Raw genomic sequence first — 22,214 nt, forward strand, 5'->3', positions numbered from 1 at the left:
CTATGCTCTTCAGCGGAAAGGTCAAGTACTTGAAAAGTTCAATGAATTTCATGCTATGGTTGAGAGGCAATCAGGCAAGAAGCTGAAATGAATCCGTAGTGATAATGGTGGTGAGTACCGTGGACCTTTTGATGTTTATTGCAGGCACCATGGTATTAGACACGAGAAGACTCCTCCTAAAACTCCTCAGTTGAATGGTCTAGCGGAGAGGATGAACAGGACCTTGGTTGAAAGGGTTACATGTATGCTTTTAGAAGCAAAGTTGCCTAAGCACTTTTGGGGAGAGGCATTGCTTGCAGCTGTGCATGTTATTAATCTCAGTCCCGCAGTTGCTTTGAATACTGAGGTGCCAGACAAAATTTGGTTTGGTAAGAATGTTAGCTATGTTCATTTGCGTGTCTTTGGTTGCGGGGCATTTGTTCATGTTCCTAAGGATGAAAGATCCAAGTTAGATAAAAAGACAACGCAATGTATCTTTATTGGCTATGGTGAGGATGAATTTGGCTACAGGTTTTATGATCCTATTGAGAAGAAGCTTGTTAGAAGCCGTGATGTACAATTCATGGAAGACCAGACCATTGAAGACATTGATAAGGTGGAGAAGACCACACCCGAGAAAGATAGTAATCTCACTGATGGTAATCCGATGAGGTTGCCCGCTCACAATTTGGAAAATGTTGAAACGGAAGCTCAAGACAATGAGCAACATGGTGATGTTGATGATCAACAGGTTGGAAGTGGAGTAGAGGTTCCAATTGACGATGCTCAAGAGGAACATGATTATGATGATCTTGGTGATATACCTGAATCACCTCAAGTCCAACTCAGGAGGTCTAATAGACAGAAACAACCTTCTATAAGGTATTCTTGTGATGAGTACATAACCTTGACTGACGGTGTAGAACCTGAGTGTTTTGAAGAGGCTTTGGATGGTGAAGAGAAGAAACAGTGGCTGGATGCAATGCAAGATGAGATGAAATCTTTGCATGATAATCACACTTACGACTTGGTGAAATTGCCTAAGGGCAAAAGGGCATTGGAAACTAGGTGGATTTTCAGGGTGAAACAAGATTCAAATTCTATGCTTCCAAGGTACAAGGCCAGATTAGTGGTGAAAGGTTTCAGACAGAAAAAGGGTGTTGATTTCAATGAGATTTTCTCACCTGTGGTGAAAATGTCATCCATCAGAACTGTGCTAAGTTTAGCTGCTACTCTTGATTTGGAGGTTGAGTAGATGGATGTGAAGACAACTTTCCTTCATGGTAATTTGGAAGAAGAGATATACATGAAGCAACCTGATGGTTTTCTTGTTGAAGGCAAGGAAGATTATGTGTGTAGGCTAAGGAAAAGTCTATACGGTTTGAAGCAGGATCCAAGGCAGTGGTATAAGAAGTTTGAGTCTTTTATGTGTGAGCAGGGTTACAAGAAGACTACTTCTGATCATTGTGTCTTTGTTAAAAGTTTTTCTAATGATGACTTTATTATCCTGTTATTATATATTGATGACATGCTTATTGTTGGGAAAGATATTTCCAGAATTGACAGGTTAAAGAAGACACTTGGCGAGTCTTTTGCCATGAAAGACTTGGGAGCTGCTAAAAGGATTCTTGGCATACATATCTCACGTGATAGGAGAGAAAAGAAGATTTATCTATCACAAGAGCAATACATTAGGAAGGTGTTGCAGAGATTCCAGATGGAAAATGCTAAAGCTGTGAGTACTCCTCTTGCTACTCATTTTAAACTGAGTGTTAAACAGAGTCCTTCAAATGAAGTTGAGAAGACCAATATGAGTAGAGTTCCTTATGCATCTGCGGTGGGCAGTTTGATGTATGCGATGGTGTGTACAAGACCAGATATTGCACATGTTGTTGGTACAGTTAGTCGATTTTTGTCAAACCCAGGTAGAGAGCATTGGAATGCTGTGAAATGGATTTTGAGGTATCTTCATGGTACAGTTGATATGAAGCTTTGTTTTGGAGGTGATAAACCTACTTTGATGGGTTACTCAGACTCAGATATGGCTGGGGATATTGATTCCAGAAAGTCCACTTCGGGCTATTTGATAAAGTTTGCAGGGGGAGCTGTGGCTTGGCAATCAAGACTACAGAGGTGTGTAGCGTTGTCTACTACAGAGGCAGAGTTCATTGCTATTACTGAAGCATGCAAGGAGGTGTTATGGTTGAAGAAATTCTTGCAGGAGCTTTGTTTTAGGCAAGATAACTATTCATTGTTCGTTGATAGCCAAAGTGCTATCCATCTTGGTAAGAATCCAACTTTTCATTCTAGATCCAAACATATTGATGTGAGGTATCATTGGATACGTGATGCTTTGGATGCTAAGTTGTTGGAGTTGGAAAAGGTTGATACAGATGATAATGGTGCTAATATGATGACTAAAGCATTGCCAAGAGGAAAGTTTGAAGTTTGTTGTGAGATCGCCGGTTATCTCCACATAGTTGTGAGGGGGAGATTTGTTGGGTATTGGGCTCCCTTCCTATGTGGAGAAAAGGCCCAAAATTTGAGAAACCCATGTCTCACTTAACCTAGTGGAGAGGAGGCTATAAAATAAAGAAAGAGGTAGAACAATAGAGTGAGAATACACTGAAAGCCCTAACACATAGAGGGAGAGGTAGAGGGAAAATTCTGTTCACGTTTTTCATAGAGCTGTCGCAGTAAATTCGGCGCTGCGGATTCGTTCACCGTTGGATCGGGCTGAAATTTTTACAGCAGGTTCGGAACTCATTGCTCTTCATTCTGACCAGTCGGATCTTTGATACGAGGTATGAGTTGGGAGATATTAATTTCACACTGCAGCAGTGATTTGTAGAGGTTTTCCCCTCTTGTTCTTCTCTATTTGAAAGCTTTGTTGCTTTGTTATTTGGTTGGGTGTCGGCACTAATTTGTGTTATTGATTGAGACTCTTTTGTACTCTTGTTGATCATAGTGGAGCTATTTCTTTGGTCTGGACGACTCGTGGTTTTTACCCTTGATTTGAGGGTTTTCCACGTTAAAAATCTTGGTGCTTTTATTTGTGCTTTTGGTGATTTATTATTGTTGCTCTTTGATTATTGCTCCTCATAGATTCTTGCAAGTTAGGGGAAATTATATCCACTGCATTCTCTGGTATATTGTTTGTTGTTGTTTTCCCCATCAGTGATCACCACCAAGCTTCTGATTAGCATGGAAAGAAAGATCCATCACACCTTTCACAGATATTTTATAATCTTTAAAACCTTCATAGCGTCACCATCCAACTTTGTATTAATACTTACAATAATTGATTAGTTGACGTACACAAAACAAAAAACATGAACAAAAATCCAGTTTAACAGAAATAGCAACCTTCAGAACTAAGGGATCTTCAAGCAAAAGCCCTAAATTTCGAGGGGTTCCAGAATGAATTAGATAAAGAACATGACAATGACTATTGTCACCACATAACTGCATCACTGCTACCTTTCCGGGTGGAACACCTATGAAAGTTTTATATATAAACATGCAGAGAATACTGTCCCACATCGCCATTAAATAACCTTTTCCTCCACATTTAGTGCGCCAACTACTACATAAAGTCTAACATTTTATATTAGGGACATCTATTTAATGATTAATTAAGAATATGAAATGTTATAAATTTACCCTTTAACTTCTACACTTCCTGTGTAGGTAGAAAACAGAAATTGAAATGAAATTTTCCTCTTATTAGGGAATGCCATTCCAACACGTCTTATCAACACTCAACATATGTACCAAACATAAACACAAACACAAACAATTTGCTTGTAGTCACTAGATGTACCTTGACTCTACAGAAGCCACTGGATCACAACCACATGTGATGGAGGGCCAGAGTGACGGAGAGGGCGTAACGAAGTTGAATCACGGAGCTAGCGCAACGGAGACGGCGCGACGGAGCTGGCGCAATGAAGATCACTGCAACGAAGGCTACGACATGGCTTAATCGCGGAGCGAAATTGATTGGCACTCTGAACTTAGGTTTTCGAGTGAAAGAGAAAGATTCATTACTTTTATATCTTTTTTTTTGTAGTGGGTTATGATAAGATGAAAAATATATTAGAGATGTGAATGAGTTTCATAAGAAACCAAATAATTAGAAGAAATAAAAAATAGACCGTGTATATCTATATATATATATATATATATATATATATATATATATATGGTTATTTAATTAATTGTGAATATTTTAATAATTTAGACGGAGATATGACGGAGACGGGTATTATGGCGGGGATATAGACATCCCCATACCCATCCCCATACCCAATTGAAAAAGTCGGGGATTCCCCATACCCATACCCATACCCAGTCAATGTGGGGATTCCCCGTCAAAGCAAGGACGGGTTCGGGCAATACCCACGAGGACAAATTTATTTGTCATCTCTACATGTGACCTCTACAACTAGGACACCTCCTGTCTGATCATCCCATTATATAAATTAGAAAAAAAATATTCCTTTGCTCCCTTAGCAGTTGACTTATTGTTTGGACTCACATGAGAAATGAACCATATATATAAAACTGGCAAACAACATAACAACTTCTTTCTCTTAAACTCATAACACATTCAAATTCCCATAAACATCAGCTAAGATTGTAGTGATCGAACTTATGTGACCCCACCAAGCCCAATTGCACCTTCAAGCCCAAGCCCAAAAGGCCCAATAACAAGAAGTATGATGAAAAAGATTCAAATGGGCCTCCCAATAGATGGACACAAATCTAATGGGCTTGTCACATTATTTTCATGGGCCAAAGAAATCACCAAGACTTAAAGAAGTGCATCAAAGCCCAGTAGAATAGATTTTAAATTGGGTCAATGTTTGGGCTTTGCTTTCAATAATGGTGTAAGACACAAAAATAGGTGTTACATGTACAAATGGGCTCGGCCCACTAAGAGTCTCCCTTAGGCTGTGACTTCCTCATGGATCATGCATCCCATGGAGCCAAGTCCACACTCCACCCATTCGTCTCCTTCATCCAAGGGTTAATAGACTGTCTTCTTTTCCAAGTCTTCATCCAAAGGCTATGAAGATGCCTCCTTGTCCAAGCCACCATCCAAGGGTGATGATTAAAGCTTCTCTTCCAAGCTTGATCTAAGGCCAAAAATTAGTCTAGCTTTTAGGCTCACATATAATAGCCAAAAGTAGACCATTTGTACATTTTTACTCTTGAATTTTGCAATAGAAGCATAGTGTTGAGAGTACTCCACCCTATTGCATTTAAGAGTCTCCTTTGCTACAAGATTGAATCATCTCCTCTAGCCACCTTTCCCTAGCTTTCTCTTAAGCTAAACCTTCAAACACTTAGTCCGAACCAATGCTTAGCAAGAGCCTTAAACACTTGCTTCCACTCTCTTCCATGGAAAACATCTACTTCATGGAGCTTTTATCCATTCCGCACCAAGAGCTCCACCACGAACTTTCTTCATTGACTTTATATGCTATGAAGACGTTAATAGTTGAAAAGTCAATAAAATTATCAATGCTTGGGAAAAGCATAACACTATAAGGGTGAACGCTAGTACATCCATAAATGTTTCCCCGATTTCTTTGTTAGCCAATTGGCACAAATGCCATTCTGGAAACCTTTGAGGGATGCCCTTGGAATTTCCCTTTTTGGTAATTTTACTTCCCAACTTTGTATGGTGTACTTTCATGATCCCGGTCGGGGTCGAAACAAAGGTATTTGCATTGCATGCTTGTAATTGGTTTTGCATTCTATTGGTAGATCCTGAATGTGCCCTAATTTTTCTACTATAACACTAAATGAAAATTTTGGAAGATAAAGCATCGAAGTTGTGGATCATAATATTGAACCAAAATAGTGATGATTGGGACATGTGTGAGAACCTCTAAAAGATTCAGCAAATTTCCATATTTCCTTAGAAAGGTGTTCCTCTCAGTAGTCTTCATTTTTCCCAAATTCCTTAATAATCAATCGACCAATCATACAAGATTCATTAAATAACTTACATACCAAAATCACTCATACAATTAATGATAATTACCAAACTCAATTAGTCACAAACATGCCAATATCAATCATCATACTAGATCATAACCATCATACATGCTATATTAGAATTCCTCAATCACAGCTAATCTCATTTCTTAACTTAAAAGTAACAACATGCCAAAATTCCAGATTTATTAAACAATTTACATATACCAAAATCACTGATACAATTAATGATAATTACCAAACTCAATTAGTCACAAACATGCCAATATCAATCATCATACTAGGTCACAACCATCATACATGCTATATTAGAATTCCTCAATCACAGCCAATCTCATTTCTTAACTTAAAAGTAACAACATGCAACCATAAATTTTTGTTAAACTCACACACACAGAGAAAAACTAGCTTCCCTTACCTGACAAAGCGGCTCAACTGGCCTAAACAACTCAACAGACTTAAGGAACATCAAAACACATTTAACTCCACATGATGCTCTATTTACACATAAAAACATCACAAGAACGATCAAGACATATTGTTATGATCACTAATTAGTAGAGACTCATACTGATGATTAAAACGGCACATGCAAGTAGGAGAGGGCTCACATGCGACAAAAAATAGAAATAGACAAAAAAGATGTTAAAAACTCAAATTACGTGAACAGAGAAAATGAACAGACCAACTTAAAGAGCTCATCAAAATGATCAATACTACAGTCTCGGTTCTTCAATCAGACGACTAGAGAGATAAAACTCCTAGAGAGAAGTCAGAAAACTCTATAAATGTGGTCTCTAGAGAGATTGTGTGTTTTAAAATAATGAAACTCATTTAACAATTTTATTTATACTAAAATAATTGAGTTTCACTATTTTTAAATTACTATCACTTTTAAAACGCCATTTTTTAGGATCTTACACCTAACTTGCCCACCTTATTGGTCCGTGCAGATTACAAATTATGTGGTTTAACAAATTTAGAATTGCACTCTGTCCCACACTTTTAACCAAAGGCTTGTGGGCCCGCTCGTGGGCCGGTCTGCTTGACCTGTTTCACATTATTATCTTTATAAAATATAAAGGGATACCATTCTTTTTGTCCACATTTTATTTTCCAAATTTACCTTTAAATATATTTTTTAAAATTATTATTTATTAAAATATAAAAAGTTTTTTTGTGTCCGTAATTTGTTTTTCAAATTTATCTTTTAAATAGAAGTTTATTTTTCTAAATTAAAATAATTATTTATCAATTTTACATTTTTTTTAAATTTAACCGTTTTTTCAATTTTATCATTTTTTTTCAACTTAACCATTTTTTAATTATAAAACTACATATAAAATAAACATAAAAATATTTACAATAAAGCTATAAAAATTATTTATATTTAATTTCATAATTTATACTATTATATAAAGATGATTTTTTTTTTCAATTTCATCCTTTTGAGTAATATTTTTTTAAATTTAACTGTTTTTCTATTTAATTGTTTTTCTAAATTTAATTAACTTTCCTAAAATTAAAGAAACAAAAATAATATACAAAATAAATAAAAACTATATATAATTAAATTGTAAAAATTATTTATATCTATTTTTGTAATTATAATTTCATTATTTTTTATTATCACTAGCGAACACACAGACGTTGTCGTGTATGTGTATCCGCATTTTTTAATTTTTATAAGATAATAATATTTATTTTTAAAATATATATATAATAAATTTTAAAATAGTTGTTAAATAAAATAACTGTTAAACAAATGTTTTTAGAATAACGGTCAAAATAAAAATGATTTTAAAAAACAATTAAAAAAATAATTATAAAATAAATAATTTTTAAAATAATAGTTAAGGGTAAAATTGGAAAATAAAAAATGGATAAAAAAGAGGAATTTTCTTTATATATTGTTATAGATAAATAAAAACAAATACATGTGCGCACGAGTTTCGTGGTTTTAGATAGCTCTTTTATAGATAGTTACTCTAATTTTAAAAAGTGGTTAAATTTTGAAATAAAAATAGTAAATTAAGTAAAGATTAAATTAAAAAAAAACTGAATTAAATAGTAAAATCGGTAAAATTGATTTCAGAATAAATATTACTTAAAAGGATAATAATATAGGGGGAAAAAATTGTAAACACTAAGAGAAATAATCTTTTATGCAATAGTATAAACAATTTACAAGTATATAGATAAGAAACAAATTACAAGACAAATACAAAAATAATTATAATAAGTTTATAATAAGATTGGAATTTAATATCAGTACTAGTACTATAATAGAAAAAAATAGATTAAAAATAGAAAATGAGGTAGATTTAACCACGTAGAGAAGCGAGTTAGATCTCCGGTTTTCCTCGAATAAGGGTAAACAAACATTGGTATGATTCATATCTGTTAAGGAAAAAAGTTAACATGCCACCGTTGCACCGATGCAACAAGTGACATGTTCTAAGCCATTGAATTCTGCCAAAATCAATTTTTCTATCAGCTATTCAGATTCAATCCAATGGTTGAAAAACTACCACACTGGTGATGTTACACCGATGAGTTCTTCAACGACGATGAGGGTGGATGCTAGAGGCTTTGATTCAAGAAAAGGCGTGTAGATTTTGTGTTATCTCTTAATTTCTTTGGATTTATCATAGGATTATCATTCGTGGATGATGATGCATGGTGTGGAAGAAGAAGAAGGGCCAAGGGAGGAGAAAGATTGAGGACACTTTCTGAGATTGATCAGGTCAAAACTCTCATCACATGCATCGACAATTTGCAAGACATGGTGTATTTGGATTCAAGAAAGAGGAATCCCATGATGGCATAGTGCATACGTGCATGTGAGATTCATGTACGAACAATGAATCCAAGGTGTGAAGAAACAACGAGGGATTCAGAGATTTTCTATTTTAGTTGGAAGTGTATATATGGCATCTTGTGAGAGGAATAAGGACAGCATGTGAAGTTGGATTTCATGGGGTGCCAGTTACATAAGATTAGGATACAAATGGATGTTGGAGATATACCTACACACGTAGTTGTTGTTTGTGATCACGTTTCATGGGTCATGCTATAACGTGTTTGCGTTGTTGGGGAAGACACGCACCAGAAAATTGGCTTGGCTTGACACATAGAAGGAAAAGAGTGAGGCAGAAGCAAGAGAAGAGAATAGAGGGAGATAGTTGCAGAGGAGGGTTTAGCATAGGTTGGATCATCTTCTTGTGAAAAGCCACGTGATTGTGGAGCCTCTTCTGCAACGCTACTTTCCTGGTGTGACTCCCATTTTGAAGCTTTCAATCTTCACACCAAGAAAATGCTAACTTATATATATAACAAGTGCAAGTTTCTTTCAGGTAGAGATAGATAAGCAGATAGCTCATCAAGATATTTTACTCCTTGCACCCTTAAAAGTTCAATATTCTCAAGTCATTTCTCCACATTGCTTGGTAGACTCTGGTGATGCAATCCAAGGTTTGAGTAGCTGATCCTCGGATTCATTTGGGTGCATAATATTTTGTTGGCAATGGTAATAATTTCTTTTACACTTTCCATTTCACATTGTGTAACTATGTTTTTGAAGTTTAAAGGGTGCTTAACTAGGTGGTCTTTACTATGTTGTGATGTAAAAATGACAGCGTTGGTTTCATTTATAAGATTGACCTTTACTTGTAATGTGGGAGCAAAGTCTCACCAATTTGTTTGCATGCCCACAAATGATAAAAGCACTGATGATTCTTTTGAATGCAGGCTGATAAAGTCAATTTCGTAGTGGGATCCCATGTTTGGGTAGAGGACCCTGAGTTAGCTTGGATAAATGGAGAAATCCAGGAATCTAACAAAGACGAGGTCACGATCCTCTTTGAATCGGGCACGAGGGTGAGTATCCTGAATATATGGTAAATCCGTATATATGTGTCTGTAGCACACACATAAACGTGCAAACAACATTTTCTCTTTCTGGTATATGGAGTTCATATCTCCAATGCTTTGTACTTTTTGAGGTAATTGTGGGTGTGTGATGTATTATTGTATGGGTCAAAAGGAATATCATGGTATGTGATAGAGCTTGTACCTTCTCTGTTCATCTGATATTCACATCATGGATACTTCTTTAGCAAGGAATTGTGTGGTTTATCTAAAATCTTGTCAAGAAGTTTGTTTGCTAGATTCTCCATTATAATTCAAAGTTAAACCAATTCACTAACACAGTGAGATTATTAAACTGTTGAAAGTACTGAACACCATGTGCATCTCCGTGGCAGGTTGTGAGAAAATCCGCTAACATGTATCCCAAAGATCCAGAATTCCCACCTGCTGGTGTGGAAGATATGACAAGACTGGCATATCTGCACGAACCAGGAGTTCTTCAGAATTTGCAAATTCGATATTCCATAAATGAGATTTATGTAAGATGATGTCAAATCGATATTCCGGATGTGCTTTCTTTAGCTGTGACACTCACTGCAACGAAGCTTTAACTACTTTTTGTGGTGTTGTTTGCAGACATACACGGGAAGTATACTGATAGCTGTAAACCCTTTTCAAAAGTTACCTCATTTGACTGAAACTAGTACCATGGCAAAGTATAAAGGTGCGGCTTTTGGTGAGCAGAGCCCGCATCCTTTTGCAATTGCAAGTTCTGCATATAGGTACCTTGTTGCTGCTCTCAGTTTTTTTGCGCCTTGGTTGGTGGCTTTGACCTGTTTCTATGCTTTAAAGATGATAACAGGTCTACATAATTAAGAAACAAATAAGTTTGTGGTATGGAGAGTATACCATTTGATAGTTTTTATTTTTGGTTTTTCCATCCATTGTTAGAACTTTTGCTAGTATCTTTTACAAACTGAGACTTTTCTAAATATATGATCACATTTTTTATTTTCTATTTGTTCTTGTTTGTTAAGTTGAAATCAGTGATAATCGTTGTTTTGTGAGGAGTCTAGGTCCTTATTTTGTAGAAATTTATATCTCTCTTTTGAGTATTAACCAAAATGAAAACTTCTGTGATCTATCTTTTTGTAATATATTGCCTACTGAACTCAATAATGAAGTGATAACTGTCTTTCTGGTTTTATAACTTATTTTTACTGCTTCTAGTTTCATAACGTGATATCGGAACTCCTTCACTTTTAATGGTATGTGAGAGAGAAAAACAGTTATCATTTGGTTTTAAAAGGCACAACTGATTATGGCTTATAGTTTTTAAAGGATGAAATTTGAGATCTTCAAGAATATATAGATAGTGCGAACATAAGAAGTTTAGATGATATCAAGAATACCTCAAGTTATGTTTTCTCATTTGGTAGAGGTGTTTTATCGTGGAATTCAAAGAAAAAGGAGATGGTAGCTCAACCCACAACTGAAGCTAAGTATATTATTACTGCAGCAGTTACAAATCATGCCATTTGATCTAGAAAATTTTTATATAATGTGGAGCAGCTACATGATGAATCTATTGTCATATGAGTTGATAATAAGTCAGTTAATGCAATTGTGAAAAATCCTGTCAAGCATCGTGGAACTAAGCACATAAAGGTGGAATATGATACCATTAGAGAAGTAGAAAAATCAAAGGAAAACATCCTGGAGCATTGCAATTCGAGGAAACAGATCGCATACGTAATGACCAAATGACTTTCAAAGAATAAGCTTGAATTGTTAAGATCAAAGTTCAGATTATCGAAGTTAAATCTCAAGAAGTGTTAGAAATTAAGACTTTTCGAAATACATTTGTTATTTTTCTATTAGCTCTGTTTTGTTTGGCTGAAATTGATAATCCTTGTCTTATGGAGAGTTAGTTGTATGGTCACTGGGGATGGACAGAAAAGAGTGTCGATCCTTATTTTGTGGAGATTTACATCTCTCTTTTTGTGTGTTGCAACAACTTTGTGATCTATCTTTCTGTAATACATTACCTACTGCACTCGGTAATAGAATGATAACTGCTTTTCTTCCTTCTTCTATTGAGTAACTACACAAAAATTGTTTTTTGGTTTTATAACTCTTCTTTACTGTTTCTGGTTTCATAACAGTATCAAAGGTTCTTGGCAATTTTCAAATGATATAAAATTATGAATAAGACGTGTCTGCATTCACTAACCAAGATAAATATCTACAGCAAGATGATAAACGAAAAAAGAAGCCAATCTATTTTGGTTAGTGGAGAAAGTGGAGCTGGCAAGACAGAGAGTACAAAGATGCTTATGCATTATCTTGCTTTTTTGGGAGGGAGAGCAGCAACTGAAGGACGGTCGGTGGAGCAACAAGTTCTCGAGGTAAGTAACTAATCTTGAGCTGCATTTTGATTATGTTTCTGCTTTTTAGTTTTCTTGTCTAACCAAACATTCTTGAGACATTTAACTTTGGATGTTATTACTTATTTTGCTTGTTATTTACACTTGTGCAGTCCAATCCAGTTTTAGAAGCATTTGGCAATGCAAAGACAGTTAGGAATAATAATTCTAGGTACTGAGTTTGTTGTCCAGTAAGATCTTTTTTCCTCGTCTTTGCAATTTCCTCTGCACCCTTTTTTGCCTAAATTGATGTCCTAAGCTTACATAGTATAATTTCAGTCGTTTTGGTAAGTTTGTGGAGATTCAGTTTGATCAAAAGGGGAGAATTTCAGGAGCTGCTATCAGAACATATTTGCTGGAACGATCCCGTGTTTGTCAAGTTTCTGATCCTGAGAGAAACTATCATTGCTTTTATATGTTGTGTGCTGCACCGAAAGAGGTACATGATTCTTCCTTGTTTTTGGTACAACAATGACAAAGAGGTTTGTTTTACAAACTCAAACTATTCAATTCCCTCGTCACTACCTTGATCCAAGTAGCTTACAGGATTCATGGTTTCATAACAAAAGTTTATGAGCATTCTCTACATGCATATGAGCTTCAAAAGTTGGGTTTTGAAGTTTTTTAAGTTTGCTTACAAGATTCATTGTTTTTATTTGAGTTTTCCCATGTCTAGGAATCTGGTAAGTACAAAGTGGGGGATCCAAGAAAATTCCATTACCTTAATCAATCAAATTGCATTGAGCTGGATGGGTTGGATGATTCTAAGGAGTACCTTGCAACTAAGAGAGCTATGGAGGTTGTTGGGATCAGCTCTGAGGAGCAGGTACCTCTCAGTAACATCCCCATTGGAGAGTGTATGTATGTTTCTTCTTTTTTTCTATTAATTGTTTTCATTAGAAATATTTGGCATCCCTCTTCTCAGGATGCTATATTTCGAGTAGTAGCTGCAATACTTCATTTAGGAAACATTGATTTTGTTAAGGGAGCGGAAGAGGTGTTTGATTCCTGCCAGCCCAAGGATGAAAAATCCTATTTCCACCTAAAAACCGCAGCTGAGCTTTTGATGTAAGTGAAGTCGTTAATTTATTTGTTGTTTCTCTTGAAGATTAATCTCCAAGTCTATTACTTGTATGGTTATTTATATTTGTTTGTTTGTGGAAGGTGTGATGAGAAGTCCCTTGAAGAGTCTTTCTGCAAACGTATTATAGTGACTCATGGCGACACCATAACAAAATCACTTGATCCAAATTCTGCAGCTCTCAGAAGAGATTCATTGGCTAAAATAATTTATTCAAGGCTTTTTGACTGGTATTATATCTGTGATGCTCAAAAGTTTACATATCCTTATAAAAGCTCATTTTAACACATAGTTTCAGTGATTCTATTGGTGCAAACATGTGTTGTCCAGGATTATGTGTAAGATAAACAACACTATTGGGCAAGATCCAAAGTCAAATAGTTTGATTGGAGTTCTAGATATATATGGATTTGAGAGTTTCAAAACCAACAGGTGCTTAGCCAGTACCCTTTTTTTCCAGGTGTTGACTTCAAGTGAAATTATTAACGATAGAAACTTCTGTGCAATGCATTTATTAACTCTACTTTCTACAAAGGGGGAATATCTTGGTTACGGATCTGTCTTCTTTGCATGCCATAGTATTTTGTTTGTGTGATTCAAGCATAACATAAATGGTTAAAAAATGTTGAGTTTTTTTTTTTTTTTTGTTGAGGTAGTTGTGTTAGAATTTTGGGAGTAGAAATAATTGCGTTGGTTGTTGAAGGATGAGAAACTTATAGAAAGAAGGTATAGTTGGAAATTTTGGAAGATAATTTGTAGATGATTTAGTGTATAATGTAGTCCTTAACGATGGTGGAGTTATAATTGCTCTAACTTGACTCCTAATAGTGCCTTGCTATTTATGTTTGTAACTTGATCTTGTCTCCCACATTACTTGAGTTGAGTTTGCTTATATATATTTTATTTTAGTAAGATAGTCCTATATTATAACATTCTAACTTAATAGAAAACACGGAAAAATATAAAAGAAAAATAAATCCTAGGATTTGACCCTTTTTCCTGTGGTACTAACTTTTCTAAATCTCCTGTGTAATGTCTAATTGGTGGCACACAGCTTTGAGCAATTCTGTATCAATTTGGCAAATGAGAAATTACAGCAACATTTCAATCAGGTTTGATTCCCTTAGTTTGTCCATCTTGTTGGCATTCATCATCTGGTGAACAATTTCTGTTGACTCAATTAACACTTCATTTGCAGCATATCTTCAAAATGGAGCAAGAGGAATATAAAAGGGAAGAGATTGATTGGAGTTATATTGATTTCGTGGATAATCAAGATGTCATTGATCTCATAGAGAAGGTGTAGTTCACACTTACATCCATTTTGCTATTGTGGGAAACTTCTATCATTTTCTCATCTCAGTCTTGCATCAGATGTATTTTAATTTATATATATGATTCTACCATGGTTTCCACTCCCATTTGGACTAAAAATTAATCCTGCTCGTGATAATGTGAGTGTGGTTGACCTGATGAGTTTTCATGATGCCTTTCTTAAAACATCCATTCAAATTAAAACTCCTCGGTAAGTCAATGTCCTGATTAGTTGTCCCGGTATACTCAATAGTCCCACATCGCTTAAGAGTTGAGGTAATTTAGATACCTCTTCCACCTTCCGAACTGTTTTTAAAGGACAAAACCGTGACAGAATTCCAGATTCTAAAGTGGACAATACCCGGATACAGTGATTGATCCTAACGATGTCGTCAACCAAATTTCAAATAGAAGTTTCAGAATTATTACAGAAATCTGACACTTTGAGGGTCTAGAAATCTCCCACTATCCACTAATTTTCCAATCCTCCCCCTATAACCCCAAAACACACCTATATATACAAGCTTCCCAACAACATAACTACTAACAGATTGTACAGCTGTTTTAATTAAAACAAACAGTTGTATTTTCTTTTTTCCTTATTTCTTCTTTAATAGACCTTTGTAATAGGAGGTGGTGTCCTAACAGAAGTTTTGAATATATTTTGTAAAACTGGACACATTCCATTATAAAGGAGTAAGCTCCTTTGAAGGGGTGTTTTGTTCTGTAGATACCTTGGTTCCTGGCTTCTGGCTTCTGATGAGTTTTCAGTAACAAAAGAGAGGAAATTCAGAATCTTTTCCCTGTGTTTACTGTTGTTTCTCGTTAGAATTTTAACATTTTCTTTTCTGAAAAGAGTATGTGTTTGAACTTTACTGAGCTATACTTGTGTCTTTGCATTTTACATTTGTAATTGATGTACACTTATAACTTCAGAAACCAGTTGGAATTATTGCTCTCCTGGATGAGGCCTGGTATGTATTTCAATACTGAGTGGCTCAAACACTGACTACTTTTGCATTAAATATTTTTCTATATAGTATATGCAATGGAATCTGCATATGCATGTCCTTTGAGATTTTGAGGTTCTCATGCTTATTCTTTGTAGTATGTTTCCAAGATCAACGCACGAAACATTTGCTGAAAAGCTGTACCAAACCTTCAAAGGCAACAAACGGTTCAACAAGCCAAAATTCTCTCGCACTGACTTCACCATTAAGCATTATGCTGGTGATGTAAGTGAAGTACATTTTTGTCTACATAGTTTTCTTAAGTGCTATTATTTTCAATTCATTCACAACGAAAAAAAGGGTTAATATATGACTGTTTTCAAATTCAGGTCACTTATCAAACTGACCTTTTCCTGGATAAAAATAAAGACTACGCTATTCCAGAGCATGCTTCTATACTCAATGCCTCCAAGTGCTCCTTTGTTTCAGGGTTGTTCCCACCTTTACATGAGGATGCTACAAAATCGAAAAAGTTCTCTTCAGTTGCCACTCAGTTTAAGGTCCGTTTTGTTTTGCCAAGTATATAAATGCAAATTATCTCTGCCTTGTATTTATCTGCATTATGGTTAATGCACGTATTACAAAGCTGCAACTGCAATCTTTGCTTCAAACACTTAATGCTACCGAGCCACACTACATTCGTTGTGTAAAGCCAAATCATCTTCTGAAGCCAAGGATATTCGGGAACAAAATTGTGTTGCAGCAGCTTCGATGTGGAGTAAGTTGAATGCCATTTTGGCTGTGTTCTCTTGTATGACATGAGTACTGTGGCCAAGTGAGTTGAGAGTTTGCGGATGCCATTCACAGGGAGTAATGGAGGCAATTCGGATAAGTTGTGCTGGATATCCCACTAGAAAGAAATTTGATGAATTTGTTCAGAGGTTTAGCATCCTGGCACCTGAGGTTCTGAAAGAATGGTATTTTCATGCCTTTCCATTGCCTTTTCCAGTCATATAGATCAATCTGATTGGGGAGTATTTGAAACTGAATAACAATAGCCATACATTCTCAGCCCTGATAAGAAGACTGCTTGCAAGAGGCTTCTAGATAGAGTGAATCTTAAAGATTATCAGGTGCCAATTATCCAACTGGAATTTTTACTTACCTCAGTTGTAGCATTTACATTGCATGCTGGTTTGCTTTAACATGGACTTGGAATAAAATGTTGCTGACTGAACTATTTCCCATTGCAGATTGGAAAGACAAAAGTGTTTCTGAGAGCAAGTCAAATGGCAGAACTGGATGCATGTCGTGCAGAGGACCTGGGAAGATATGCAAGTGTCATTCAGAGCAAAGTCCGCACGTTTCTCTGTCAGAAACAGTTCATCTCATTGCTGTTGTCTGCCATAGGACTTCAAAGGGTTGCGAAAGGTGTAATTTATGTGAATCCTTTAGGACTGTTTGTAGTGTTTTACTATGTAATCAGTTAAATATTATTACTGTTTGTATATTTTTGTGCTGTGAATTTAATGTAGGACAACTCGCACGACATCAGTATGAATGCATGAGGAGGGAAGCAGCTTCTTTGAAAATTCAGAAAGATTTTCTAATGCATATTTCCAGAAAAGCTTACAAAAATATTTATGACTCAGCTATTTATATTCAAATTGGTTTGAGGGGGATGGTTGCTAGAAATGACCTGAGATTCAGAAAACGATCACATGCTGCAGCTGTTATTCAGGTAGGATAGAGAAGCAGTTTCTTCTTGGTTAAAGAAGAATACTATCTCAAACTTCTGCTTAGATTTGCCATATAACATTTTGGATTAGAAGTAGTGTTATTCTCTTATGTCAGTTTGGTTCAGATTTTACTGGTATTGTACCTGTTCGGTGATCCTTCCTTTGAAAAAAATCCATCATTTATAACTAGAATCTCAAGTGAAATTTGCCCTTTCTGTCATTGTAATATGCTTTTTTATAATGAACAAGCATGAGGTTAAAGCAACAAAAGTGTTGGGCAATTGTTTATCTCACTAAAAACTATACATTCACATTGTATGATGTTTGGTGCATTATATATAAAACATGATAATTTAATGTGTTTTTATTTTTTCTTCTTATCACAGGGTCTATATAGAGGTTATACTGTTCGTACTTATTTCCGGAGGTTAAAGAAAGCAACAATTTTCGCAGTGTGTTCCTGGAAGAGAACAGTGGCTCGGAGAGAACTTCGAAAGCTTAAAATGGTGTTCCATCTTCCCTCTTGTTTACTTTTCTTCATTCTTCAATCATTCGCAAATTCCTATAGTATTTTTCATTTTAAAAGTAATCAGCATTATTAGTCATTTATCATAACAAATTGGTGAGCTTTGTTACCATAAAATTCAATTCTAAACTTCTCTAATACTATATATATATATACTATATATATATATATATATATATATATATATATATATATATATATATATATATATATATATTCTAATGTAGAAAATATTAATTAATAAGTTTATTAAATTTAGATATTTTTAATTGAATGTTCATTAAATTTTGTTACTATATTGTCTCTACGTGTTAAGAAATGTTGCTCATATAAAATGGTAGTTTTAAATCATTTGATAGTAGTCATGTAAATAATAGTTCATGATGTGAAAACTATTAGGATGACGATTTTATTATCTAATATGTTTTTCATAAAAACAATAAAAATCATTTAGTCATTTATTATTTTATATTAACTACAATATTATTTTTATATTAATCACAATTTTTCACAATTTTTATATTAATAAAAACTTAATTTAAAAATGCCCAAATTTGTCAAGAAGTTTAAACTTACAAAAAATATGAAATTCTCAACAATTGGCAAAGCTATAACTTTTAGATTTTTAATGTGGCTCTTTTACTTTCCTATCTGTATAGTAAATCAGTTTACACCAACTAATATATACATAAATTTGAATTTAGTGCAGGCTGCCAAAAACACAAAGGCACTTGAAGCTGCAAAAAATAATCTGGCAAAGCAAGTCAAAGATTTAATTTCGTCTCTAGAGGATGAGAAGAGAATGAGGGTAATTTATTTATTCATAGTAAATGAAAATGTAAAAGCATGAAAGAGTTTCTTCATGCCTATTATTGCTAATTTGGTTCTTTTACCGATAGAGGTATTGTTCATATCCAACATGCTAAATGTTTTGTGTTTTCATTATGATATTGAGGAAGCTACGACACAAGAAAATGAAAAACTACAACATGCTTTGCAAGAGAAAGAGGTTCAGTTGGAAGCCAAGACACAAGAAATTGAAAAACTAAAGCATGCTTTGCAAGAGAAGGAGGTTCAATTCCATGAAATAAAGGAAGCCAAGGAAAAGGAAACTGAAAAACTGCAGCTTGATTTGCAAGAGATGGAGTTTCAGTTCCAAGAAACTAAAGCAGTGCTCACCGAGGAACTAGAGACTGCCAAGAAAGTAGCTGAGCAACCTCCCACTGTGCAGGTATTTTGTTAATCATGTAGACATTTAATTGATTGATTAGTTAATCATGTACTACGAATAGAATTTGTCAACAAAACAATTTTACTGAGAAGCATCAGAGAGAAATTAAAAACCAATTAATTGGAAATGCTTCGTAAATATAGGAAACAAGACGTGAAGGTTATATTCTTTGCATGATGCTGTTAGGAAATAACGTATGTTTCTTATAATCAAATCTATGGAAACAATATAAATACAGAATAATCACAAACAAAATTCATAACAGAGTTCAACCAATTATGCTAATATCTCCGGGTTGTTGCAGATCTTGTATTGAAAAAAAATATTAAAATGGATGTTTATAAAACACCCAACTCAACCAAAATAAATCTAGAAAAATTAAATACTATTTTTCTTTTTTTCAATCTTTTGTTTTCTTTTGGATTGAGTAATAATACTTTGTGCCGGGTATTTATACATAATGCAAATAATATAACCCTCACGTCTTATTTCCTATATTTATATAGTGCTCTCAATTTATTGGTTTTCAATTTCACCAAAATTGTTTAGTTGACCAATTCTAACAATTTCCTACTAGACTAATTTCAATTGTCTTCACATCTTGATCAATGCAGCAACATTGTCTTCTATGTTATTTTAGCAGACCAATTGATGTTGAGCATAACTTCAACTTGTCAATAGTTACTACCTTCACCAACATATTTGTTGGATTCTGATAAATACAGTATCGTCTACAAAAGTAGGGGGAAATAGGCTGTTATACAGTTAGGAATTTAATTGTAGAGACTATAAAGGGTTTAGTGGGGGTAGTTATTCAGTACTTGGTTTAGGGAAAAGTCTTTAGTGGGGGTAGTTGTTTAGTACTTGGTTTAGGGAAAAGGGCTGGGAGAGATTCTCTCAGTTTGTAAGAAGAGTAAACTCGTGTTACAATCCTTGTAAGATTGAGTCATTCTTCTGTTATTGATAGGGAGAAGTAACCCGTTCAAATCAAAAACAAAAAATCGTTGTTGGATCCAAAGCCCTTCAAATCCAAGAAAAATCCTTAACATTTCCCTTCACATCGTATCATGCAACCATCACCAAAAAATGAGATTGAGACCTTGGTTCAAGATATGTTACAAGCAGGAATCATTCAGCCCACATTAGTTACTCCAGCTCGATCATTTTGGTTAGGAAGAAGGATGGCGAGTGGCAATTTTGTGTAGATTACAGGGCCTTAAACAAGATAACCATTCCCAATAAATTTCCAATTCCAATAATTGAGGAATTACTAGATGAATTGGCAGGGGCATCTATCTTCTCAAAGTTAGGATTTGGAATCCGAGTATCACCAAATTCTAATGAGGGCCTATGATGTCGAAAAAATTGGGCTCATTCTTCCTACACTTCCAAGTATTTTTTCTGCACCTCCAAAATTTCTTTAAATTTTTTAAAAACCTTTTGACCATTTAAGGAAATCCACGGACATCATACCTCCAAAATTACTTCCGGATGTCGATTTCCGGAAGTCAAATTATATGACTTCCAAAAGTCAAAATATATCACCAGAAATCGACTTTTAGAAGTCAAAATATATCACTGGAAGTCAATTCTTGGAAGTCAAAAAATATTACCGGATGTCGACTTCCGGAAGTCATAAAACATTATCGGAAGTTGACTTCCGAAAATAAAAAAATTAATTATATTTTAAATATTTTTAATTATCTTTAATTTTCTAACTTTTATTTTATTTTATTTTATTTTTTAAAACACATATTAAAAATATTAAAAATTATAAAATATATAAATTTAAAAGAAAAATTACTTTAGATTATTTTTTTTTCTCTTTTTAGTTAAAGTTTTACTATTTTAATTTAAATTATTTTTTAATTTTATTTTTAATTTTATTTATTTATTTGATATTATTATAATTATTTTATTTATATATTTAATGTGTATAGTATTTTATATTTTATTTCAATTTTTTAATTTTATTTAAAATTTAAATATTTAATTTTAATCATATTTAAAAAAATCAATTATATATTTTTTTATATTTTTAAATTTATATTTATTTTAATATAATTTATTAAAAATTTAATAAAAATTAAAAAAATCATATACAAAATAACACACACATATATATATATATATATATATATATATATATATATATATATTTGTGTGTGTGTGTAAATAATGAAATTTTAAATTTAAAAAAAACGAAAATATATTTTCTTTTTTTTCTTTTTTTTAATTTAAAGTTTTATTATTTTAGAATCAATTTAATTATTAAATAAAATTAAATGAAGTAGAATAAATTTTTTATTTTTTATTTAAAATATTATTTTAATTTTACTTATTTTTGTATTTATATTTATTTTTCAGTATATTAAATAAAAATAAAGTTATATATATTGATATAATATTTTTTATTTTTAAAATATATATTAAGAAATATGAAAACATAAAAAATAAATAAAATAATAAATAATAAACTAAAAAAACAATTAAAAGTTAGAAAACACAAATTTTAAAAGGAATTAAAAATATTTAAAATAGAATTAATTTTTTGACTTCCGGAAGTCGATTTTCGATAATAATTTTTGACTTCTGGAAGTTGACTTCCAGTTATATATTTTGAGTTCCGAAAGTCGACTTCCAGTGATATATTTTGAGTTCCGAAAGTCGACTTCCAGTGATATATTTTGACTTCCGGAAGTCGACTTCCGGTGATATATTTTGACTTCTGGAAGTTGACTTCTGGTGATATATTTTGACTTTTGTAAGTCATATAATTTGACTTCCGGAAGTTGACATCCGGAAGTAATTTTGGGGGTGTGGTGTCCGTGGGTTTCTTAAATGGTCAAAGGGTTTTTTGAGAATTTAAAGAAATTTTGGTGTAGAAGAAATTTTGGAGGTGCAGGAAGAAAGACCCAAAAAATTGCCTTTTGAACTCATGAAGGCCACTATGAGTTTCTCGTCAAGCCCTTTGGGCTGACCAAAGCCCCTAGCAACCTTCCGGGCCTTAATGAATGATATCCTTAAACCCTTTTTAAAGATGTTTGTGTTGGTGTTCTTTGAAGATATTCTAGTGTACAATCTCGGTT

The 22,214-nt window shown here is 33.8% G+C and overlaps 1 protein-coding gene across 1 annotated transcript; it reads left to right on the top strand.

Moving 5' to 3' along the window:
* The first annotated feature begins 9,333 nt into the window (after positions 1-9,333).
* LOC114173095 (myosin-6-like) lies at positions 9,334-19,074 on the top strand. The gene is given in 24 exon segments (XM_028057317.1): positions 9,334-9,517; positions 9,739-9,867; positions 10,254-10,397; positions 10,495-10,640; positions 12,110-12,266; positions 12,398-12,456; positions 12,564-12,723; positions 12,961-13,110; positions 13,210-13,352; positions 13,449-13,595; positions 13,696-13,797; positions 14,420-14,477; positions 14,564-14,665; positions 15,616-15,653; positions 15,788-15,914; positions 16,019-16,190; positions 16,193-16,407; positions 16,497-16,606; positions 16,702-16,762; positions 16,883-17,060; positions 17,165-17,370; positions 17,755-17,874; positions 18,604-18,702; positions 18,854-19,074. Coding segments are annotated over 24 exon segments (2,916 nt in total). The 5' UTR covers positions 9,334-9,514; the 3' UTR covers positions 18,944-19,074.
* The last annotated feature ends 3,140 nt before the right edge of the window (positions 19,075-22,214 follow it).

Source organism: Vigna unguiculata, chromosome 2, assembly GCF_004118075.2.
Source record: "Vigna unguiculata cultivar IT97K-499-35 chromosome 2, ASM411807v1, whole genome shotgun sequence".
NCBI lineage: Eukaryota > Viridiplantae > Streptophyta > Magnoliopsida > Fabales > Fabaceae > Vigna > Vigna unguiculata.